We start from the raw sequence: 20,223 nt of genomic DNA on the forward strand, positions 1-20,223 counted from the left end.
TGCAGATGGTACTGTTATGACCAGGTGAGAAAGGTGTCTAGGGGTTCCTCTCAGCCTTCACCTGGTCTTACCGTAACTGAGTTTTATTTTTAAGCACGCTGTTTATAGCTCCTCCTTGAATCCTTGTTCAATGCTTTCCAATTATAAGGCAAAGAAACCAGCACAAACAGGTTTTCTTAGGTTTAAAGAAGAAAAGTTGAAATTTATTAAACTTGAACTTAAACTCGAATTTGGTTGACGCCAACAGATACATGATGTGCCCACGCTAGCATGCATATGCAATATACATGCAGATGGAGACAGAAAAGAGCAGTAGGAAAAAAACGTGGAAAAGTTTGAAGCAATATCTGAAAAGTTTTTGTTATGGTTCTTTGAGTTCACAGTAGAGTCCTTGATTGTGTGTAGATCTTGCTTTTCATTGGGGCCCAGTATTCTTAAACCTTGTTTGCTGTAGGAGACTTTTCTCTCTTGGGGTTCATGTGTCTTCAGTGGATTCAGAGGCTTGTGAAAAAGAGATTGGAGCAGACAGAAGAGATCTTCAGTCCAGGAGCAAACAGTCTTTCTCAGTTCAAACTCTCTGTGGCTAGTTCAACAAAGCCTGGAACAGCTGGTCCACCCAGTCCCGGCGCCCATGGATTGCATCGCCCCAGCAGGCCCTGGAAAGCAAGCTTCCCACCCCCTCACTGTCCGGTGATCAGCATCCATTGTGGGTTGAATGTGTCGGAATGGTCCTTTTGTCTACACAAGCACTGTCTGTTGGTATGCAGATTTTTTTTTCCAGCCATGGCTGATCTGTTCAAATCATCTCTGCGATCCAGCAACAGTTCAAGATCGATGTTCATATGACAAAACCAGTGTGCCTCATTCTTGACAGTTGGGGGCCTGCATGGCAGTACTACATTAGGAGGAACGTTATGTGGATGGAAGCAAGAAGTTACAAAGGGGAAAAGACTACTACAGAGTGGGCAAAACTCTGGCCGCAGGTGGAATGTGGAGAAGTGTGATATAATCCACTTTGGAGCCAAGAAAGACAAATCAGAATAATTTCCAAATGGCAAAACTGTAGCCAAGGGATTTGGGTGTCCAGGTACACAAATAGCTAAAAGCTAGTGCATGGATACAAAAAGTAATTAAATAAATTTTTGAAATAAAAGCAAAATACTGCAGATGCTGGAAATCTGAAACTAAAACAAAAAGTGATTTTTGAAATGTTGGCTTTTACCTCAATGGTTGGAATATAAATGGTAGAAAGGTATGCTTCAGTTGTATGAGCTTTGGACAGAACCCATCTAGAGAATTGTGTTCGTCTAGACACTGCACCTCAGGAATGCTGTATTGAACTTGGGGTACAGTGCAGATTTACTAAAATGATAGGCTGCATAAACTTGGGTTGTATTCCCTTGAGGTTAGAAGGTTGACGGGTGATGTATTTAAGATGTTTAAAATGGATTCAATTAGAGTAAATAGACACGTTATTGCCTCTAATGGAGGAATCCAGAAGAAGGGTGCACAATCTTAAAATTAGAGCTAGGTAATTTTACAAGTGAAATCTAGAAGCAGTTTTTCAACCAAAGGGTAGTGGAAACATGAAATTCTCTCCCCTGAAGCACTGTGGCTGCAGGGTCAATTGAATTTCAATGCGGAAATCAACTGATTTTTAATAGGTAAGGGTATTCAAGGATATGAAGCAATGATTTGCAAATGGAGGCAATGGAGTACAGATTAGCACTGATCCAATTAAAATAGGACAGGCACAAGGGGCTGAATGGCCCATTCCTGCTCCTGTGTTAAAAAAATAATTTGCTTTGTGGCTGTCTGAAAACATTTTCTTAATATTCTGTAGACCAAGTTTGTCAAGTTGCACTTGATGGGTGTCTTTTCTAGAATTCTGATAGCTTTCCGTATGACTTGGCCACCTTGTTGCCCCCTGCACACTTGCAAAATAATTTGCCTATATTTATAGAAGTAATTGACTACCACAGAAAAGTGTTTATCTGACAACTGTTGACATCTGAGTGCTCAGAACTAATTTTGAAGTACAAAATAATTTACTAAAAGTAATGACTTATGAGTTATGGATGGCTTTAATTGATAAACTTTGTTTTAAATTATTCTTTTGAATGTGGGGGAAGTAACTTGCACAGGATGTGCATTTGTCTTCTCTTTTTTCCCCCCCCCTCTCCCTCCCCCCTTTTTTCCTGGTTGTGCATTATGGAATGTCTTTCATTAGTGCAGAAGGCACTCTGAATTCACTCATGTCATGCATTCCTCCAACAAGAATTTTGTCTAATAATACTCTACATGCAGCAATGTGAGTGTCCTATTAGAGCTGTTATTTTGTGATGGTCAAGTTGTGTGATTAAACCAATTTTATGTACCCTATATCTGTGCAACCAGGCCCCTGGAAAATGAGAGAATATTATCCTTAATTTTCTTATCAGGATAAAATATTGACCCAGAGCAGGATGTCAATTCATTGCATCTGTTCAAATAGCTTGAATTCCATAGTTCAAAATCCTATTCAGTTGAATAGGCTTTAATTTCAATACTAATCAGGGTCAGGACAGCTGTGTGCACATTTGGGAGGATCTGTGATACTGTAGCAACAGTTGCTAGAATTTTTTTTTTAAGTGTAACAATAGGAAATAATCAGGTGAGAGGGGTCGAAGGGCTCTCCCCTTTTCCATCTCCTTGTTTGACCAATAGAGGTCCATTTCTTTAAATGGATATACTTGCCAATTCAGTGAGTGTTTAACTGTTTACATGCCGTGATTATAAAAAGAGCCAATCAAATAGGTTTTCTTTAGTTTAACAGAGAGGTTTAACTTTATTGTCCTTAAACCAATCTAAGTAAAATAGTATATGCTCCAAATTTCTCTCACGCCCATAAATAGGTTAGAGTGGGGAAGGATAGATTGGTCTAATTAGAGTCCAGAGTACACAGTCTGTGGAGTTTGGTAACTTGGCTGGCTTCCGGCTGAATTTGGTGGTCACGCAACTTTCCTTTAGTGGTTCTTCGGCTTTCAGTTTGCTGATTTGGTGGGTCTTCAGGAGGCAATGGTTGATTTTCTTCGAGGGGGTCTCTGTCTCTTTCCAGAAATCTTCACCCATTAACACCATCCTCGAGCTTAAGTAATTAAGCACAGTGAGCATCGATCAGTGAACAGACCAACACAGATCAGTTAAACCACTGAATACTACAGTCTTCAGCAGGAGAGATGCCTCAGTGGTCACGGTCATCAGGCAGCATTCGAAGCTTGCAAGGTTTGAGTGGTTTGTCTCCACCAGTTAAATCATCATTTGACTTCGCACATTTTCGTGACCGTATATAACTTGAGTTAAATAATGTGTAGTTTCTGGCAATGCACTAATATACATAAATTACTATTATTGACATTCAATGACATATCATTGTTGAATCCCCAACCATCAAGATTCTGGGAGTCACCATTGACCAGAAACTTAACTGGACCAGCCACATATGATGGCTACAAGAAAAGGTCAGAGGATGGGTATTCTGCAGTGACGAACTCGCTTCCTGGGAGGTTTGCTAGTGCTGGTGGGGGTGAGGGGGTTTAAACTAATTTGGTAGGGGGGGTGAGATACAGAGTGGAAGTACAGTAGGGGGTGATGCACAGTCAAATATAGAAGAGAAACAGTGTCAGTCTGGAAGGCAGAGCAAATATCGACCTGTTAAGGCACAAGTGAAAAATGCAAGGCTGGATTGCATCAATTTTAATGCAAGGAGTCTTACTAGCAAGGCAGATGAATTGAGGGCATTGATTAGCACATGGGATTACAATATTATTGCTATCACAGAGACATGGTTGAGGGAGGGGCAGGATTGGCAGCTCAATATTCTAGGGTATAGAATCTTCAGACGTGACCGGGGAGGGGTTAAAAGAGGAGGTGGTATTGCACTGTTGCTCAAGGAGTCAACTGCAGTAAGGAGAGATTATATCTGAGAAGGTTCCTCAAATGAGGCCATATGGGTGGAACTTAAAAACAAAGAGGGGGCAATCACTTGACTGGGAGTGTACTGCAGGCCTCCAAACAGTCAGGGTGAGATAGAGGAACAGATATGTAGGCAAATCTCAGTGGTGTAAAAATAATAGGGGATTTCAACTTCCCTAATATCAACTGGGGTAGTCTTCGTGCAAAAGGCTTAAAGGGGGCGGAATTCTTAATGCATACAGGAGAGCTTTTTGAGCCAGTATGTAGAAAGTCCTACAAGAGAAGGGGCAGTACTGGACTAATCTTAGAGAATGAAGTTGGGCAAGTGGTAGAAGTGTCAGTGGGGAAGCATTTCGGGGATAGTGACCATAACTCTATAAGATTTAAGATAGTTATGGAAAAGGACAAAGAGGGACCAGAAATAAAGGTACTGAATTGGGGGAAGGCCGATTTCAGTATGATAAAACAGGATCTGGCCAAAGTGGACTGGGAGCAGTTACTTGTAGGCATGTCTACATCAGACCAGTGGGAATTGTTCAAAAAGGAAATAATGAGATTTCAGAGCCAACATGTACCCGTTAAGGTGAAGGGTAGGACCGTCAAGTCCAGGGAACCCTGGATGTCAAGGGATTATATGGGATTGCATCAGGAAAAAAAGAGGCTTATGGCAGATTCAGAGCGCTGAACATAGCGAAGGCCCTAGAGGAGTATAGAAAGTGTGGGGGGGTGGGGGTGGGGCGGTACTTAAAGTAATTAGGAGAGCGAAGAGGGGACATGAAAAAACACTGGCGAACAGGATATTAAGGGCAAGAGGATAATCAGGGAAAGAGTAGGGCCCATTAGGGACCAAAATGGCAATGTGTGTGTGGTGCCGGAGGTTATAGGTTAGGTTTTAAATGATTACTTTTCATTTGTGTTCACTATGGAGAAGGATGCTGTAGGTGTAGAAATCAGGGAGGGGGATTGTGATATACTTGTACATATCAAAGGGAGGAAGTATTAGCTGTTTTAACAGGCTTAAAAATAGATAAATCCCCAAACCCAGATGAGATGTATCCCAGGCTGTTGTGAGGCAAGGGAGGAGATTGGGGCTCTGACACAAATTTTCAAATTCTCTCTGGCCACAGGAGAGGTACCAGAGGACCGGAGGCCAGCGAATGTGGTACCATTATTCAAGAAGGGTAGCAGGGATAAACCAGGTAATTACAGGCTGGTGAGTCTAACATCAGTGGTTGGGAAACTATTGGAAAAAATTCTGAGGAACAGGATTATTCTTCACTTGGAGAGGCAGGGATTAATCAAGGATAGTCAGCACGGCTTTGTCAGGGGGATTGTGTCTAACTAACATGATTGAATTTTTCGAGGAGGTGACCAGATGTGTAGATGAGGGTAAAGCAGTTGATGTAATCTACATGGTCTTCAGTAAGGCTTTTGATAAGGTCCCGCATGAGAGATTGGTTAAGAAGGTAACAGCCCATGGGATCCAGGGTCAATTTGGCAAACTGGATCCAAAATTGGCTTGGTGGCATGAGGCAGAGGGTGATGGTGGAGGGTTGTTTCTGCGAGTGGAAACCTGTGACCAGGGGTGTACGGCAGGGATCAGTGCTGGGACCCTTGCTGTTTGTGTGTAATTTATTAGTGATTTAGACATGAATATAGGAGGTATGATCAGTAAGTTCGCAGATGAACTGAAAATTGGTGGTGTCTTTAATGAGGAGGAAAGCCTTAGATTACAGGACGATATAGATGGGCAGAGCAGTGGCAAATGGAATTTAATCCTGAGAAGTGTGAGGTGATGCATTTTGGGAGGAGTAATGAGGCAAGGGAATATACAATGGATGGTAGGATCCTAGGAAGTACAGAAGGTCAGAGGGACCTTGGTGTACTTGTCGATAGATGACTGAAGGCAGCAGCACAGGTAGATAAGGTGGTTAAGAAGGCTTATGGGATACTTGCCTCTATTAACCGAGGCCTAGAATATAAGAGCAGGGAGGTTATGATGGAGCTGTATAAAACGCTAGTTAGGCCACAGCTGGAGTACTGTGTACACTTCTGGGCACCACACTATAGGAAGAGGGTGCAGAAGAGATTCACCAGGGTGTTGCCTGGGCTGGAGCATTTTAGCTATGAAGAGAGACTGAAAAGACTAGGGTTATTTGCCTTGGAGCAGAGAAGGCTGAGGGGTGACATGATTGAGGTATACAAAATTGAGGGGCATTGATAGATTAGATAGGAAGAAACTTTTTCCCTTAGCAGAGAGGTCAGTAACCAGGGGGCATAGATTTAAGGTAAGGGGCAGGAGGTTTAGAGGGGATTTGAGAAACTTCTTTCACCCAGAGGGTGGTTGGAATCTGGAACGCACTGCCTGAAGAGCTGGTAGAGGCAGGAATCATTGCAACATTTAAGAAGCATTTAAATGAGCACTTGAAACGCCATAGCATACAAGGCTATGGGCCAAGTTCTGGAATATGGGATTAGAATAGGTAGGTGCTTGATGGCCAGCACAGACACGATGGGCTGAAGGGCCTGTTTCAGTGCTGTATGACTCTGATTTCCCTAAGCCTTCCCACCATTTACAAATCACAAGTCAGGAGTGTGATGGAATGCTCCCCACTTGCCTGAATGAGTGCAGCTCCAACAATACTCGAGGCCCTGTACTATCCAGGACAAAACAGCCCTCTTGATTGGCATTCCCACCACCACTGGTGCACCATGGCAGCAGTGTGTACCTTCCACCACCTTCCACACACACAACCTCTACCACCTAGCAGGCCAAGGGTAACAGGTGCATGGGAACACCACCACTTGCAATTTCCCCTCCAGATTGCACACCATCTTGATTTGGCCTAGAAACAATAAAGGAAGTGATATTTTCCAAGATCCTGGAGTACCTTCCTAATAGTGCTGTGGGTGTACCTACACCACCTGGATTGCAACAGTTCAAGGTGGTTCACCACCACCTTCTGAAAGGTAATTAGGGATGGGCAATAAATGCTGGTGTTGCCATTCCACATCCCATGAACAAATTAAAAAAAGTTAACTTTAACTCTTAAATATGCAGTTCCTGTTTATAGCTGATAAAACCTCTGCACGCGAGGTTGATTTACAGCAGCAGGCATGAGGAGATGCAAAATTACAGCTGGACCAAACAATATTGGTTTACTTAAACAACCAAGATAAATTGAAGCATGGTGGCAAATCTAAATTTTGAGATTGAGATCTGTAGCTTGTCCATTCTTCATTTATGTACTTCCTATTCAAAATGGGGGATATCTCTGGGCTGACTACAATGATTTGATGTATATGTTAAATGACAGACTTATTCTTTGCTAATTCTCAATGCCAAAACCCATTTTTTTGCGATTTTATGGCCCTCATTTTTGCCTTTGTTAGGGCTTTCGCAAAACTATCCCTGCTGAAGACCTTAACTGATTCGTATTCGCACACTACCGCAGATTTTTGACTTCTAACCTTGGGGACGAGGGGAGGGAGGTGGTGATTGGTGGCTGTGGTGTAAATATTTCCACTGCCTTCCTGGGGTTGGTGGGAATGATCCCACTGCCTTCCGGTCGGGTCCTGATAACCTACTCTATTGCACAGTTCACCCGAAGGAGGGCGTCGCAGTCCAGCTTTAAATATGCAGACCATGTCCCGGAGCTGCTATTGGGACCCGATTGCAATTTTATGTTGGTACCCATTAGCAAGGGATTGGTGATGGCTTTTCCAACCAGTCAAATCTACTGGGAACTGATAGACCAAAAGAGGTGGCTGCAGGTAAGTTTATTTTAAAAATGTTTACATTTCCTTTCTAGGCCAAGAGGAGCAGGAGTGCTATTTTGGGTCACCCTCCATCTCTCATTGCAGTTGCTCGTACTAGCCCCTCCAAAAACCACTTATTCTGATGTTCACGACCATTTTCACGATTCCTGGTTGTGGGGGGAGGTGGCAGGAGTCCGATGAAAATTACGGAAATGAGACCCGGCTGTTAAAATTGGCCCAACCTCCATCTCCATTGTTTCTGCGTCCACGTCCTGCTTCAGGACTCAAGTACACCAATTCCCAACACCACAAACCCACTCCCAAACTTGTTTGAAGTCAGTGCCTCTGTTTCAAAGGCCCTAAAAAAAGAAACCTGTCCCCGGCAAGTGCTGTGTGTGCCCACAGCCAAATATGTTAAACTGTTACTCTGCCGTGGCTTTTGAGTTGACTGTTACACAGGCAGCCTACACACTATTTTTGTTTGGGGGAGCATTGCATTCATCTAGTCTCTATATTTTGCAAAAAGAAATTTGCATTTTGAACTTCTCTGTGTGCAAACACTAGCCATTTTGAGCATGAACAGAAATGAGGCAGGCAAATGGCATATGAATCTATTTTTGCTGTTGGTTGATGGAGGAATGTTGATTGTGATACAAAGAGAACTCTGCTCTGCTTTGAGGTACAGGTAGATGGGGGAATAAGCATCTAACATTGTAACTCTTCAGTACTGCACTGGTGTGTTGGTCTGTTTTTAGTTCAAGTTGTGAGGTGGGGCTGTTGCACCCATAACTTGCTAACTCAAATGAGTTTGATCAATTAAGCTGAGCTGAAAAGCATGCCGTAACTCCTGATGCATGAAATATGCCTAAAATGGTGTCTCTCAATGTCACCCTTGGAGCCCAAGTAACTCAGTCTTGTATACATTTACATTTTTTTTTTATTTCAAAAGCAAAATACTGTAGATACTGGAAACCTTGAAATAAAAACACAAATGCTGGAAATACTCAGTAGGTCAGGCAGCATTTGTGGAGAGAGAAACATAGTTAATGTTGCAGCTAGATGACCTGTCATCACTTTCTGATGAAAGGTTATTGATCTGAAATATTAACTTTTTTTTTCTCTGCAGATGTTGCCTGACCTGGTGAGTATTTCCAACATTTTCTGCCTAAACTTTTTATTTACTGGATTCTCTTGTTTTGAATTTTATGGAACGAGTGTTTTGGAAAGTTCTGTACTTAATACTATTGCTTCATTTAGGTCTATAAATCCTAAATCAGAATTCAAGGTCTGTTGGTATCAACTCAAATTATATGCAAATTTATGTAGCAGTTGAGTCATCTTGACACATGCATAGTATAACCCATAGTCAGAAAGTTTGAATGCCCATCTTCTAATTGCCATTCTTCAGTGGTAGGTCAGATCTGAATAGTTCAACTATATGTATATATTACAGTTGCATACTGAACTCTAATCTCCAATGTGGAAAGCAACCTTATTTCATCTGGCATGAGTTCCAGAGTTGATTTTACCTAATGTTTCACCCATCAAGACATTTTCTTTAATTTGTGCAGCATTTTATCCTTCAAAGGTAGCATGGATACTGCTGTCCTGAGGCTCAATGTTGACCTCAGGAGCACACTTTGCAGAAGATCTTTTTGTTCTACAGAACGTGCACCTTTGAAACTTTGAATTTCTGAATTGCTTGCAAAATGATTCAAGTACATTTTAGATTGTTGCCACTTAAATATGGGTGTCAGCTTGTTTTGAAATTTTATTTCAGACTAAAAGGTTTGTGTAACTGGTACTTGAAACATTTATCATACTTTGCCTTTTGTCAGATAATCGGAATTCCTGTAAACTTGTCTTTTCATAAGTCTGGTATCAATACAATTAAATCATTTCTAGAGCATCCATCTTAGTGTAGTACTTAGAATTGTAGTCAAATATGGAGAATGTGGCCCTGTGTGCCTCTGCCAGTTATAGCAAGTGTCTTTATGACCCTCATCTTTTGCCCCGCTGTTGGCAGCCGTGCCTTCAGCTGTGTAGGCCCTAAGCTCTGGAATTCCATCCCCCCCCCCTAAGCGCGCACGCGCGCGTGTGTGTGTGGATAGATGGATGGACGGACGAGGACAGAGCCACATATCCATGTTAACCAAAGACACAAACATTGGGCACGGAAGAAGAACAGTACAAAGGGGCATTGATAGGCTCTGACTGGGCATAACTGTGGAAGATGGATTTAACTGCAATTCACCTATTTTCGACCCAACAAAAGGTCTGACTATTTTTAAATGGTGAAAAGCTAGGAACTGGAGGTCCATATAGATTTACCATCCATGCACACAAATGACTAAAATGTTATAATTCAATTCAATACAAAAAATAATCAATAAGGCTAACGGAATCTTAACCATTATAGAACTAGCATATGAAGCGAAGTTATGCTACAGCTATACAAAGCTCTGGTTAGACCACACCTGTGTACAGTTCAGGGCAGCACACCCTAAAAAGGATATATTAGCCGTGGTAGGAGTGTCGTGCAGTTTCACCACAATATTTCTTAGTGCTTCAAGGGTTAAATTATCAGGGAAGTTTATATAAACTCTATTTGTATTCCCAGGAACATAGAAAGATAAGGTTTTTTTTATATTTGGGCCTTTAGGATTTAGAAAGAAATTGATAGGGTAGATGGAGACATGTTTTCTGCTGTGGGGGTGTTTGGGGCAAGGAGGCTTAACCTTAAAATCAGAGTCAGGCCATTCAGGAGAGAAGTTAGGAAATGTCACACAAAAGGTGGTAGAAGTTCAGAACATTCTCTCAGAAAGCTGCAGATGCTCCCTCAATTAATTTTAAATTGGAGGTTGATTAGAATTTTTCTACGTAAGGGTATAATTGCATATGGAGTCAAGGTGGGTAGATGGAGTTGGATAGAGATCAGCCATGATCTCATTGAATGGCAGAACAGGCTCGAGGGGCTGAAAGGCCTACTTCTGTTCCTATGTTCCTAATAGAGGTGTTCAAAATTGAAGGGCACAGATTTAAGAGAGTTTGCAAAAGAACTAGCGGGTGATGAGAATTTTTTTTCAGTAAGTGCATTATGACCTGGAATGCAGTTCTTAATCGAGTAGCAGAAGCAGATTCATTAGTAACATTCAGAAATTGGATATATACTTTAAAAGTTTGCAGGGCTATGGGGAAGAGCAGGGGAGTTGGGCTAACTGGTTAGCTTTTTCAAAGAATGGCCATCTTTTTGTGCTGCATGATTTTAATATAACTGAAAGCCTTTCAATCTGCTCTTCTGGCACAAATCACTTTTAAAATTTGGAGTGAATCTATTGAGGATACTGTCGACCAGGTAACATTGCCTGTTACTACGCTAGCATCTCCAGGCATAGTAACAATTTTCTGCATTCGTGATCACGCCACTTGTTAATAGTCCTCTCAGCTTCTGCAACTTTTATATGCAGATTTTTATCAAAGTAAAGAATCTTGTAATCTAAAGATACTTTAAATGCGATGCATAGGTTATAAGGTGGAAGTTGCAAGAGCTTTTGTTTTGTGTTGCCACTTTGAGGGGGAACATCTGTGACAGTGCTGGGATATATATTAATATGTTGTATTTAAAGTTTTGAGAACTGTACAACTGTCTCCTTAGTCCATAACACTTTTTTTTGTATAGTGGAATAATGCTTTTTGTCATAGTTTTTCCTGTGCATAGTATAAAAATTCAATTGCTTTTCCAGGTTTAAAAAATGGCAGTGAACGTTTATTCTACATCTGTGACCAGTGACAACCTAAGTCGACATGATATGTTGGCATGGATTAACGATTCTCTTCAGTTGAACTACACAAAGATTGAACAGCTGTGCTCAGGTAATTAAAGTATGCTTTAGAATGGAGTAGAGGATATATTGTAGATCTCAATATATATGCCCCAGGAGGGTATACACATGCATTGAAGATTATAAAGGATCCAAATTTGGAAAATGGTAACAGGAAAGCATCAACCAATGAATTTCTTGTCCTGTGCAATTATGATGCTCTCCTTCTGTTTTTGCTTTGCGCACTCCAAAATAAATTGCTTGCTTTTTTAAATTCTTTCGCCCACCCTCAATCCCTGCACATCATGTCAGCCTTAGCTCTGTGGCGGCACTCTCATCTGAGTCAGTAGGTCAAGAGCTCGGGTCATACTCCAGAGACTTAAGCACATAATTGCGGCTGACATTTCAGTGCAGTACTGTCTGTCACGTTGAGCCCTGGTCTGTGCCCTCGGGAGCCTTATTGATCCTATGGCACAATTCACGAATATCATGGAAGCTCTCCCAGCGTCCTGGCCAACTTGCATCTCTCAACTAACATCTAGAACAGATGATCTGGGCACTTATTTAACTTTTTTTGGGGGGGACCTTGATTTGTGCAAATTAGCTGCTGCATTTTCCTACATCACAACAGTGTCTGCAGTCCAGAAATATTTGTGGCTGTAAACCTCTTCAGGATGTCCTGAGGCCTTAAAAGTGCAAGTTCGTTCTCTTTCCGTTTTTTGCTTCTATTTTTCCTTTTTCCTTTCTCTCTTTACCATTACTTCTTACCCTTCTTTATTTCCCATTCTCACGCTTTTTCCCTTATGAAATTCCAGATTTTCTGGAGTATAAAAATTTAAGGTACTTTTGGTTCAGTGTGGAGTTCCTGTGCCATTCTGGCTCCTATGGTAATGCATATGTTAAAATCCACATGTCTCCTGTATTGTAGGACATAAAGAGGAAAAATACTTGCATTTATACAGCGCCTTTCACGACCTCAGGAAATCCCAGAGCGCTTTCTAGCCAATTAAGTACTTTTAAGTATAGTCACTGATGGGTGCTGGGTTCTTGCATTACAATATGCACACAGCAGTGTGTTAATGGCCAGATAATCATTTTAATAATATTGGTTTTGGGATAAATGCTGGTCAGGACATTGGGGTGAATTCCTGTACTGTTTTTTTTTGAAATAGTGGCATGGGATCCTTTACGTCCACCTGAAGAACAAACGGGATCTCTGTTTAATGTCTCATCTGAAAGACTGCACTTCTGATAGTGCAGCACTCTTTTTTTAGTATTGCACTGGAGTGTCAGCCATGAATGTGTGTTCAAGTCTCAAGTGGGATTAAACCCACAGCCTTCTGACTCAGAGGCAAGAGTGCTTCCAGTGAACCATGGCTAACAGAATTTTAATGTGAGTATATTTCAACGGAACAGATAAAGCCCACCGTGTATCGTTCCATTTCGCTCTCCCCTCAATGTAACGTTGTGCTATACTTTGTATTGAAAGGGAAAATACTGCACTTTATTAATGGCTTGTCTGATCACAGTGAGCAGCTGAACTATGCAGTTGTGAAGGTCTCATTTAAATTTACTTTGTTGACTTGGCTCACCTCAGGGAGTGTTACACTTGTAGTCTGGGTGTGGGGCCTGGGTTAAGGAGGAGAAAATTAACCAACTCCTACTGGATGTACATTGGCTCCCTCTTGCATTAGTGCTTTTGAAAAGGTCGTTCTTCGTGTAATTGAAAGCTTCAAGAGAGAAGTCAAGTGGAAAGTCTGGAGATCAAATATCTGCACCATGTTGGATAGCCAATGCTAAACCCAAAGGTTCTGACCCCTCTACTGATGAAGTTATAATTGAAGGAGTACATCTGGAAGACTGACAGCCATGGCTCTCAAGATTGCACACCTCATTAAATTTATCCAGTGAATCTCAGAGCCTTAAAGAGAAGAAAGGTTCCATTCGAACATATGAATTAGGAGCAGGAGTAGACCACGGCCCTTCAAGCCTGCTCCACCATTCAATATGTTCATGGCTGAACTGATTATCCAACATTTCCATCTACCCCCTGATAACCTTCCACCCCCTTGCTTATCAAGAATCTATCGACCCCTGCCTTAAAAATAGTCACGGATTCTGCTTCCACTGCCTTTTGAGGAAGAGAATGCCAAAGACTCACAACCGTCAGAAAAAATTTCTCCTCATCTATCTTAAATGGGTGACTCCTTATTTTTAAACTGACCCCTAGTTCTAGATTCTCCCACAAGGGGAAACATCCTTTCCACATCCTGCCCATTCCAGGTATTAATCTAATAAACCTTCTCTGTACTGTCTCCAATGCATTTACATCCTTCCTTAAATAAGGAGACCAGTACTGCACACAATACTCCAGATGTGGTCTCACCAATGCCCTGTATAGCTGAAGCATGGTCTCCTACTTTTGTATTCAATTCCCCTTGCGATAAATGATAACATTCTATTAGCTTTCATAATTACATGCTGTACCTGCATACTAACCTTTTGCTATTCATGCATTAGGACACCCAGATCCCTCTGCATCTCAGAGCTCTGCAATCTCTCACCATTTAGATAATATGCTTTTTTATTCTTCCTGCCAAAATGGACAATTTCCCACTTTCCCACATTACACTTCATTTGCCTGGTCTTTGCCCACTCACTTAACCTATCTATATCCCTTTTGTAGCCCCCTTATGTCCTCTTCACAAGTTACTTTCCTACCTATCTTTGTGTCATCAGCAAATTTAGCAATCATACCCTCGGTCCCTTCATCCAAGTCATTTCTATAAATTGTAAAAAGTTGAGGCCTCAACAATGATCCCTGTGGCACACCACTCGTTACATCTTGCCAACCAGAAAATGACCCATTTATGCTCTCTGCTTCCTGTTAGCTAGCCAATCTTCTATCCATGCCAATGTTACCTCCTACACCATGAGATTTTATTTTCTGCAATAACTTTTGATGGCACCTTATCAAATGCCTTCTGGAAATCTAAGTACAATACATCCACTGCTTCCCCTTTATCCACAGCACATGTAACTCCCTCAAAGAACTCCAATAAATTGGTTAAACATGATTTCCATTTCACAAAACCATGTTGACTCTGCCTGATTACCTTGAATTTTTCTAAATGCCCTGCTGTAACATCTTCAATAATAGCTTCTAACATTTTCCCTAAGACACATGTTAAGCTAACTGCCTGTAGTTTTCTGCTTTCTGTCTCCCTTTTTGAATAAAGCAGTTGCATTTGCTATTTTCCAATCTAACAACCTTCCCCGAATCTAGAGAATTTTGGAAAATTAAAGCCAACGCATCAACTATCTCACTAGTCACTTCTTTTAACACCCGAGGATGAAGTCCATCAGGACCCAGGGACTTGTCAGCCTGCAGCTCCAACAGTTTGTTCAGGACCACTTCTCTGGTGACTGTAATTTTCCCTCCTTTCCATTTCCTGACTTGCAGCTAATACTGGGATGTTGCTTTGTATCAATAGTGAAGACTGATGCAAAATATCTGTTCAATTCATCTGCCATCTCCTTTATTATCCATTATTAATTCCTCAGACTCACTTTTTATAGGGCCAACGCTCACTTTAACTCTTTTCTTTAAATATCTATAGAACCTCTTACTATCTGTCTTTATATTTCTAGCTAGCTTTCTCTCAAAACTCTAATTTTACCTTTCTTATCAATCTTTTAGTCATTCTTTGTTTTTTTTAATATTCTGTCCAATCTTCTGACCTGCCTCCTGTCTTTGTGCTTTTTCTTTAAGTTTGATACTATCTTTAACTGTTTTAGTTAACCACGGATGGCGGATCGCACCCTTGGAATGTTTCTTTCTCGTTGAAATGTATCTATTCTGTGTATTCTGAAATATCCCCTTAAATGTTTGCCACTGCATCTTTATTGACCTATCCCTTAACCTGATTTGTCAGTTCACTTTAGCTAGCTCTGCTTTCGTGCCCTCATAATTGCCCTTATTTAAGTTTAAAATACTAGTCTTGGACCCACTGTTCTCTCCCTCAAGCTGAATGTAAAATTCAATCATTATGATCGCTGCTACCTAGGGGTGCCTTAACTATGAGGTCATTAATTAATCCTATCTCGTTGCACAGCACCAGGTCTAGTATAGCCTGCTCTCTGGTTGGCTCCAGAATGTATTCCAAGAAATTATCCTGAAAACATTCTATGTACTCATCTAGGCTACTTCTGCCCATCTGATTTTTCCAGTCTATATGTAGGTTAAAATCCCCCATAATTATCACTGTACCTTTCCCACAAGCTGCCATTATTTCTTCCTTTTATACCCCATCCTACACTGTGGTTAATAGGTGGCCTGAACACTACTCCCACAAGTGACTTCTTGCCTTTATGATTTCTCATCTCTACCCAAACTGCTTCTACATCCTGGTCTCCTGAACTTGGCTCATCCCTCTCTATTGCACTAATATTATCAGTAATTAACAAAGCTACCCCTCCATCTTTTCCTAACTTTCTGTCCTTCCTAAATGCCAAGTACCCTTCTATATTCAGGTCCCAATCTGTCGTCCTGCAGCCATGTCTTTGTAATGGCTATCAGATCATACAGTTCATCTGTTTTGTTTCGAATGCTACGTGCATTCAGGTACAGAGCCTTTAGTTTTGTCTTTTTTTTTGTAATCTCTAGCCTTATCTGTTGATTTACTCTTAGACTGTGACAGGAAGGGACACGGTGTACAAATCTATCATTTTCCATATTAATACCTTTTCTCTCTCGCCTTGTTTCTACTCCTTGATTTACCATATCTTCCCAAATTTGATCCCTTGCCCCCACTATTCAGTTTAAAACCCTCTGTACTTCCCTAGTTATGCGGCTCGCTCGAGTTCCGGCCTCAGCATGGTTCAGGTGTAGACCGTCCCAATGGTACAATTACCACTTGCCCCAGTACTGGTGCCTGTGCCCCACGAACTGGAACCCACTTCTACCACACCAGTCTTTGAGCCATGCATTAATTTCTCTAATCTTATTTGCCCTATGCCAATTTGCACGTGGCTCAGGTAATCCAGCAATTATTACCTTTTGAGGTTCTGCTTGATTTGGCGCCTAGTTCCTCATACTGACTTTGCAGAACCTCTTTCCTTGTCCTGCCTATGTGTACCTACATGGACCACGATGACTGGATCCTCCCCCTCCCGCTGTAAGTTCCTCTCCAGCCCTGAGCAGATGTCCCAAACCCTGGCACTGGGTAGGCAACACAGCTGTCTGGACTCTCGCCCTTTGCTGCAGAGAACAGTGTCAATCTCCCTAACTATATTGTCCCCTACTACCACTACCTTCCTTTTTTTTTTTCTCCCTCCACTTGAATGCTTGAATGGCTTCCTGTACCATGGTGCCATGGTCAGGTTGCTCATTCACCCTGCAGCCCCACTCTCATCCAAACAAGCTGAAAGAATCTCAAACCTGTTGGACAATCGCAAAAGCTGAGGCTCCTACACTCCTGCCCTCTGGGTCCCCTTACCTGCCTCAGCTGCAGCCACACTCCTGCCCCTAACCACTGACCAAATCAGAAGACCCTATCCTAAGGGGCTGTGACAGCCTCCTGGTACAAATTGTCCAGGTAACTTATTCCCTCTCCGATGTATCGCAGTGTCAGCAGTTCGCACTCCAGTTCAATGACTGAACCGAAACTCTTCGAGCCACAAACACTTACTGCAGACGTGTTTGCTTTGGATCACACTGGCATCCAGGCGCTCCCACATGCTGCAGTCATGACACGTCACCTGTTCTGCCATCCTTCATGTGTTTCAATTAACTACTAAATTATTTTATTCAATTATTTATTTTCCTTTTTAAAAATATTTTATTAAGCTTACCACTAGTTCCTTCACTATTTTAAACGTTCCAGATTTAATCTCTGAACCCTGATCACAGTGGTGGTGATTAGGCTGCTATGACTGACTGAGGATAATGTCTTCCAGAATTCCTGCTTCTGAGCCATCTCTCCTGAAGAGTTCTGCCATCCTCTGACAAATAACTGCCAGCACTTTGTTTTTAAAAAAAAAAATGCTGTTAAAGCTCATATCTGGCAAACCTCCATTTGGAGAACAGCTGGCTCCCATGGACTAATACTACAGTATAGAATCAAATCTTCAGTGGATAGGAGGTGTGGGTGGTGGGGAGACGGGATAAGTTAGAAGAAAATATAAAATTATATTGCCCTTGAGAAGGTGGTGGTGAACTGCCTTCTTGAATCACTGCAGTCCTTGGGGTGTAGGTATACCAACAGTGCTGTTGGGGAGTTCCAGGATTTTGAGCCAGTGACACTGAAGGAGCGGTGATATATAGTTCCAAGTCAGGGTGGTGTGTGGCTTGGAGGGGAGCTTGCAGGTGGTGGTGGTCCCATGCATCAGCTGCCCATGTCCTCCTAGGTGCTAGAGGTTGTGGATTTGGAAGATGCTGTCGAAGGAGCCTTGGTGAGTAGCTACAGTGCATCTTGTAGATGGTACACCTGCTGCCACTGTGCGTTGATAGTGAAGGTGGTGGATGGGGTGCCAATCAAGCGCGTTGCTTTGTCCTGGGTGGTGTCGAGATTCTTGAGTGTTGGAGCTGCACCCATCTAGACAAGTGGCGAGTATTCCATCACACTCCTGACTTGTGCCTTGTAGATGATGGGCCGGCTTTGGGGAGTGAGAAGGTGAGTTACTTGCTGCAGAATTCCCAGCCTCTGACCTGCTCTTGTAGCCACAATGTTTATATGGCTTGTTCAGTTCCTGGTCCATGATAACTCCCAGGATGTTGTTGATGGTAATGCCATTGAATGTCAAGAGGGGATGGTTAGATTCTCTCTTATTTGAGATGGTCATTGCCTGGCACGAATGTTACTTGCCACTTATCGGCCCAAGTCTGGCTGTTGTCCAGGTCTTGCTGCATTTCGACACGGGCTGCTTCATTATCTGAAGACTGTCTCTGTCTCTTTCCTGCCTATCTTAACCACCCACTGCATGATTTTTTTTCTCGTTGATAGAAGGTACAGGTGGCAGCAAGGATAAATATGGCCTGGGCTGTAGGTTGACTTTAAGTTGTAGGAGAGACATTTGTTTAGAAGGTGCATGATGACTTTGAGTTGATGGATAGTAGGTCATGGTGTGCTAGCAGTAAATATGAAGATGGTGGTGCTCCACTCCAACTTATTGACATGTTACCTGCATTCTATACTTCACTACCTGCTCTTTCCCATTACCTCTTATCTCCCCCATCACCACCGCCCCCCCCTCCTCCACTGTATCCCTACTTGCTCTGTTGCCTACATTGCTGTTTTGATTTACCTCATGGCTTGTCCTTGCCCCATTTCCTTCATTCTCGTGCGCTAATTGGTCTCTCAGTTACCCCTGTCATAAGCTTAAGATTTTCTGTAGGTAACACTCCTATAATTGAATCCCATACCCATTACATGTCAGAACTGACTCACTGCCCATTTTAACTTTTATATGATAAGGCAGTGCAGGGTTATATCAGTAGGCAGCCTGACAAACACCTGGTTAAGACTAGGCCAGGAAAGAATTATTGAAGTGCTTTGTTAATAAGTGAACCTTCAAAGCAAGTTATGTTTGAGGAATAAATCTTGGCTAGTGCACCAGGATAGCTCCCTGCTCTTTGAAAAGTTAACATGGAGTCTCTTTTTTTAAAAAAAAATATATTTACATAAACAGGCAGACAGGGTTTTGGTTTAATGCCTCAATTGAAAGACCGTGCTCCAGTGCATTATGGAAGGAGTGGTGCATTGTTGGAATTATCAGCCTAGATTGTGTTGAAGTTCTGCATCCGTACAGGAAAGGAACCTCAACCTGAATTTTGGGCCCCAGCTCAAAAAGAAAGTTGCTTAGACTGCCACATTATGTACCAGAGCAGTAAAATACAAAAATTTTTAATTGCCAAACTGCAGTATTAGCATAAAATGTCCCAGATGACTTGAAAGCATAATTTAGTATGCATTTGGCTCAGCCCAGCAGCAGGAGAAATCACCAACCGGCCCATCTATCACTGGAAATGGCTCCCCCTCAAATAAGCTGCCTTCTGCTCCCCAATTATTCTTTTTTTCATCTAGGGGCTTTACCTTAGAGAAAATATCATAACTGAGGGCTACTGTATGCATCAAAAAAAATCTCCAAAGCCTGACAACTGATGTCCCCACTAAATGCAAAAGGGTAGCCAGACAATGGGTCATGCAATTGCTGTTAAAGTTATGTACTCTCCCATGTTACTGGATAACCATCCTGCTGACTTGCAAGGAATGAATCTCTACATAGAAGATCTGGGACAGACCACAGGCAATACCAACCCAGCTATGTGACTCTATTAACTACGATTGGAAACACATTAACAAATGCCCTCAACGCAATATTTTTGCCCGAAATGTGGATAATTTTCAAGTGATAAGGTTGTAATAGTAGGCTCCATCGGAATATTCTGGCATTCTAGTTTTTAAATTTTTTCACACAGTTTATCAGCAGATCAGCCGACTGCAACCTTCCAAACAGAGCTCCCCAGTTGTTCCAAGCAAGGAATTGGTAGGAAGAAATTAAGTAGGGTTTGAGAGAAATGTGATGGATCCTGGAGTCTGGGGGGAAATGTCTGTACTAGGGTTTAGCAATATTGTGAAGGAGCAGTTAGCACAGGAGAGGAGAACCCTAATTTTTATTCTTTCATGGG

At 42.0% G+C, this 20,223-nt stretch overlaps 1 protein-coding gene across 2 annotated transcripts in view; it reads left to right on the forward strand.

Moving 5' to 3' along the window:
* The window catches only part of LOC137378197 (microtubule-associated protein RP/EB family member 1-like), a 71,755-nt gene that overhangs the window by 12,748 nt on the left and 38,784 nt on the right, over positions 1–20,223 (forward strand). For both annotated transcript variants that reach the window (XM_068048376.1, XM_068048375.1), the window contains exon 2: positions 11,457–11,586. In XM_068048376.1, the coding sequence (XP_067904477.1) occupies positions 11,466–11,586 (121 nt within the window). In that variant the 5' untranslated portion in view covers positions 11,457–11,465. The remainder of the gene's footprint in view (positions 1–11,456; positions 11,587–20,223) is intronic.

Source organism: Heterodontus francisci, chromosome 16, assembly GCF_036365525.1.
Source record: "Heterodontus francisci isolate sHetFra1 chromosome 16, sHetFra1.hap1, whole genome shotgun sequence".
Lineage (NCBI taxonomy): Eukaryota > Metazoa > Chordata > Chondrichthyes > Heterodontiformes > Heterodontidae > Heterodontus > Heterodontus francisci.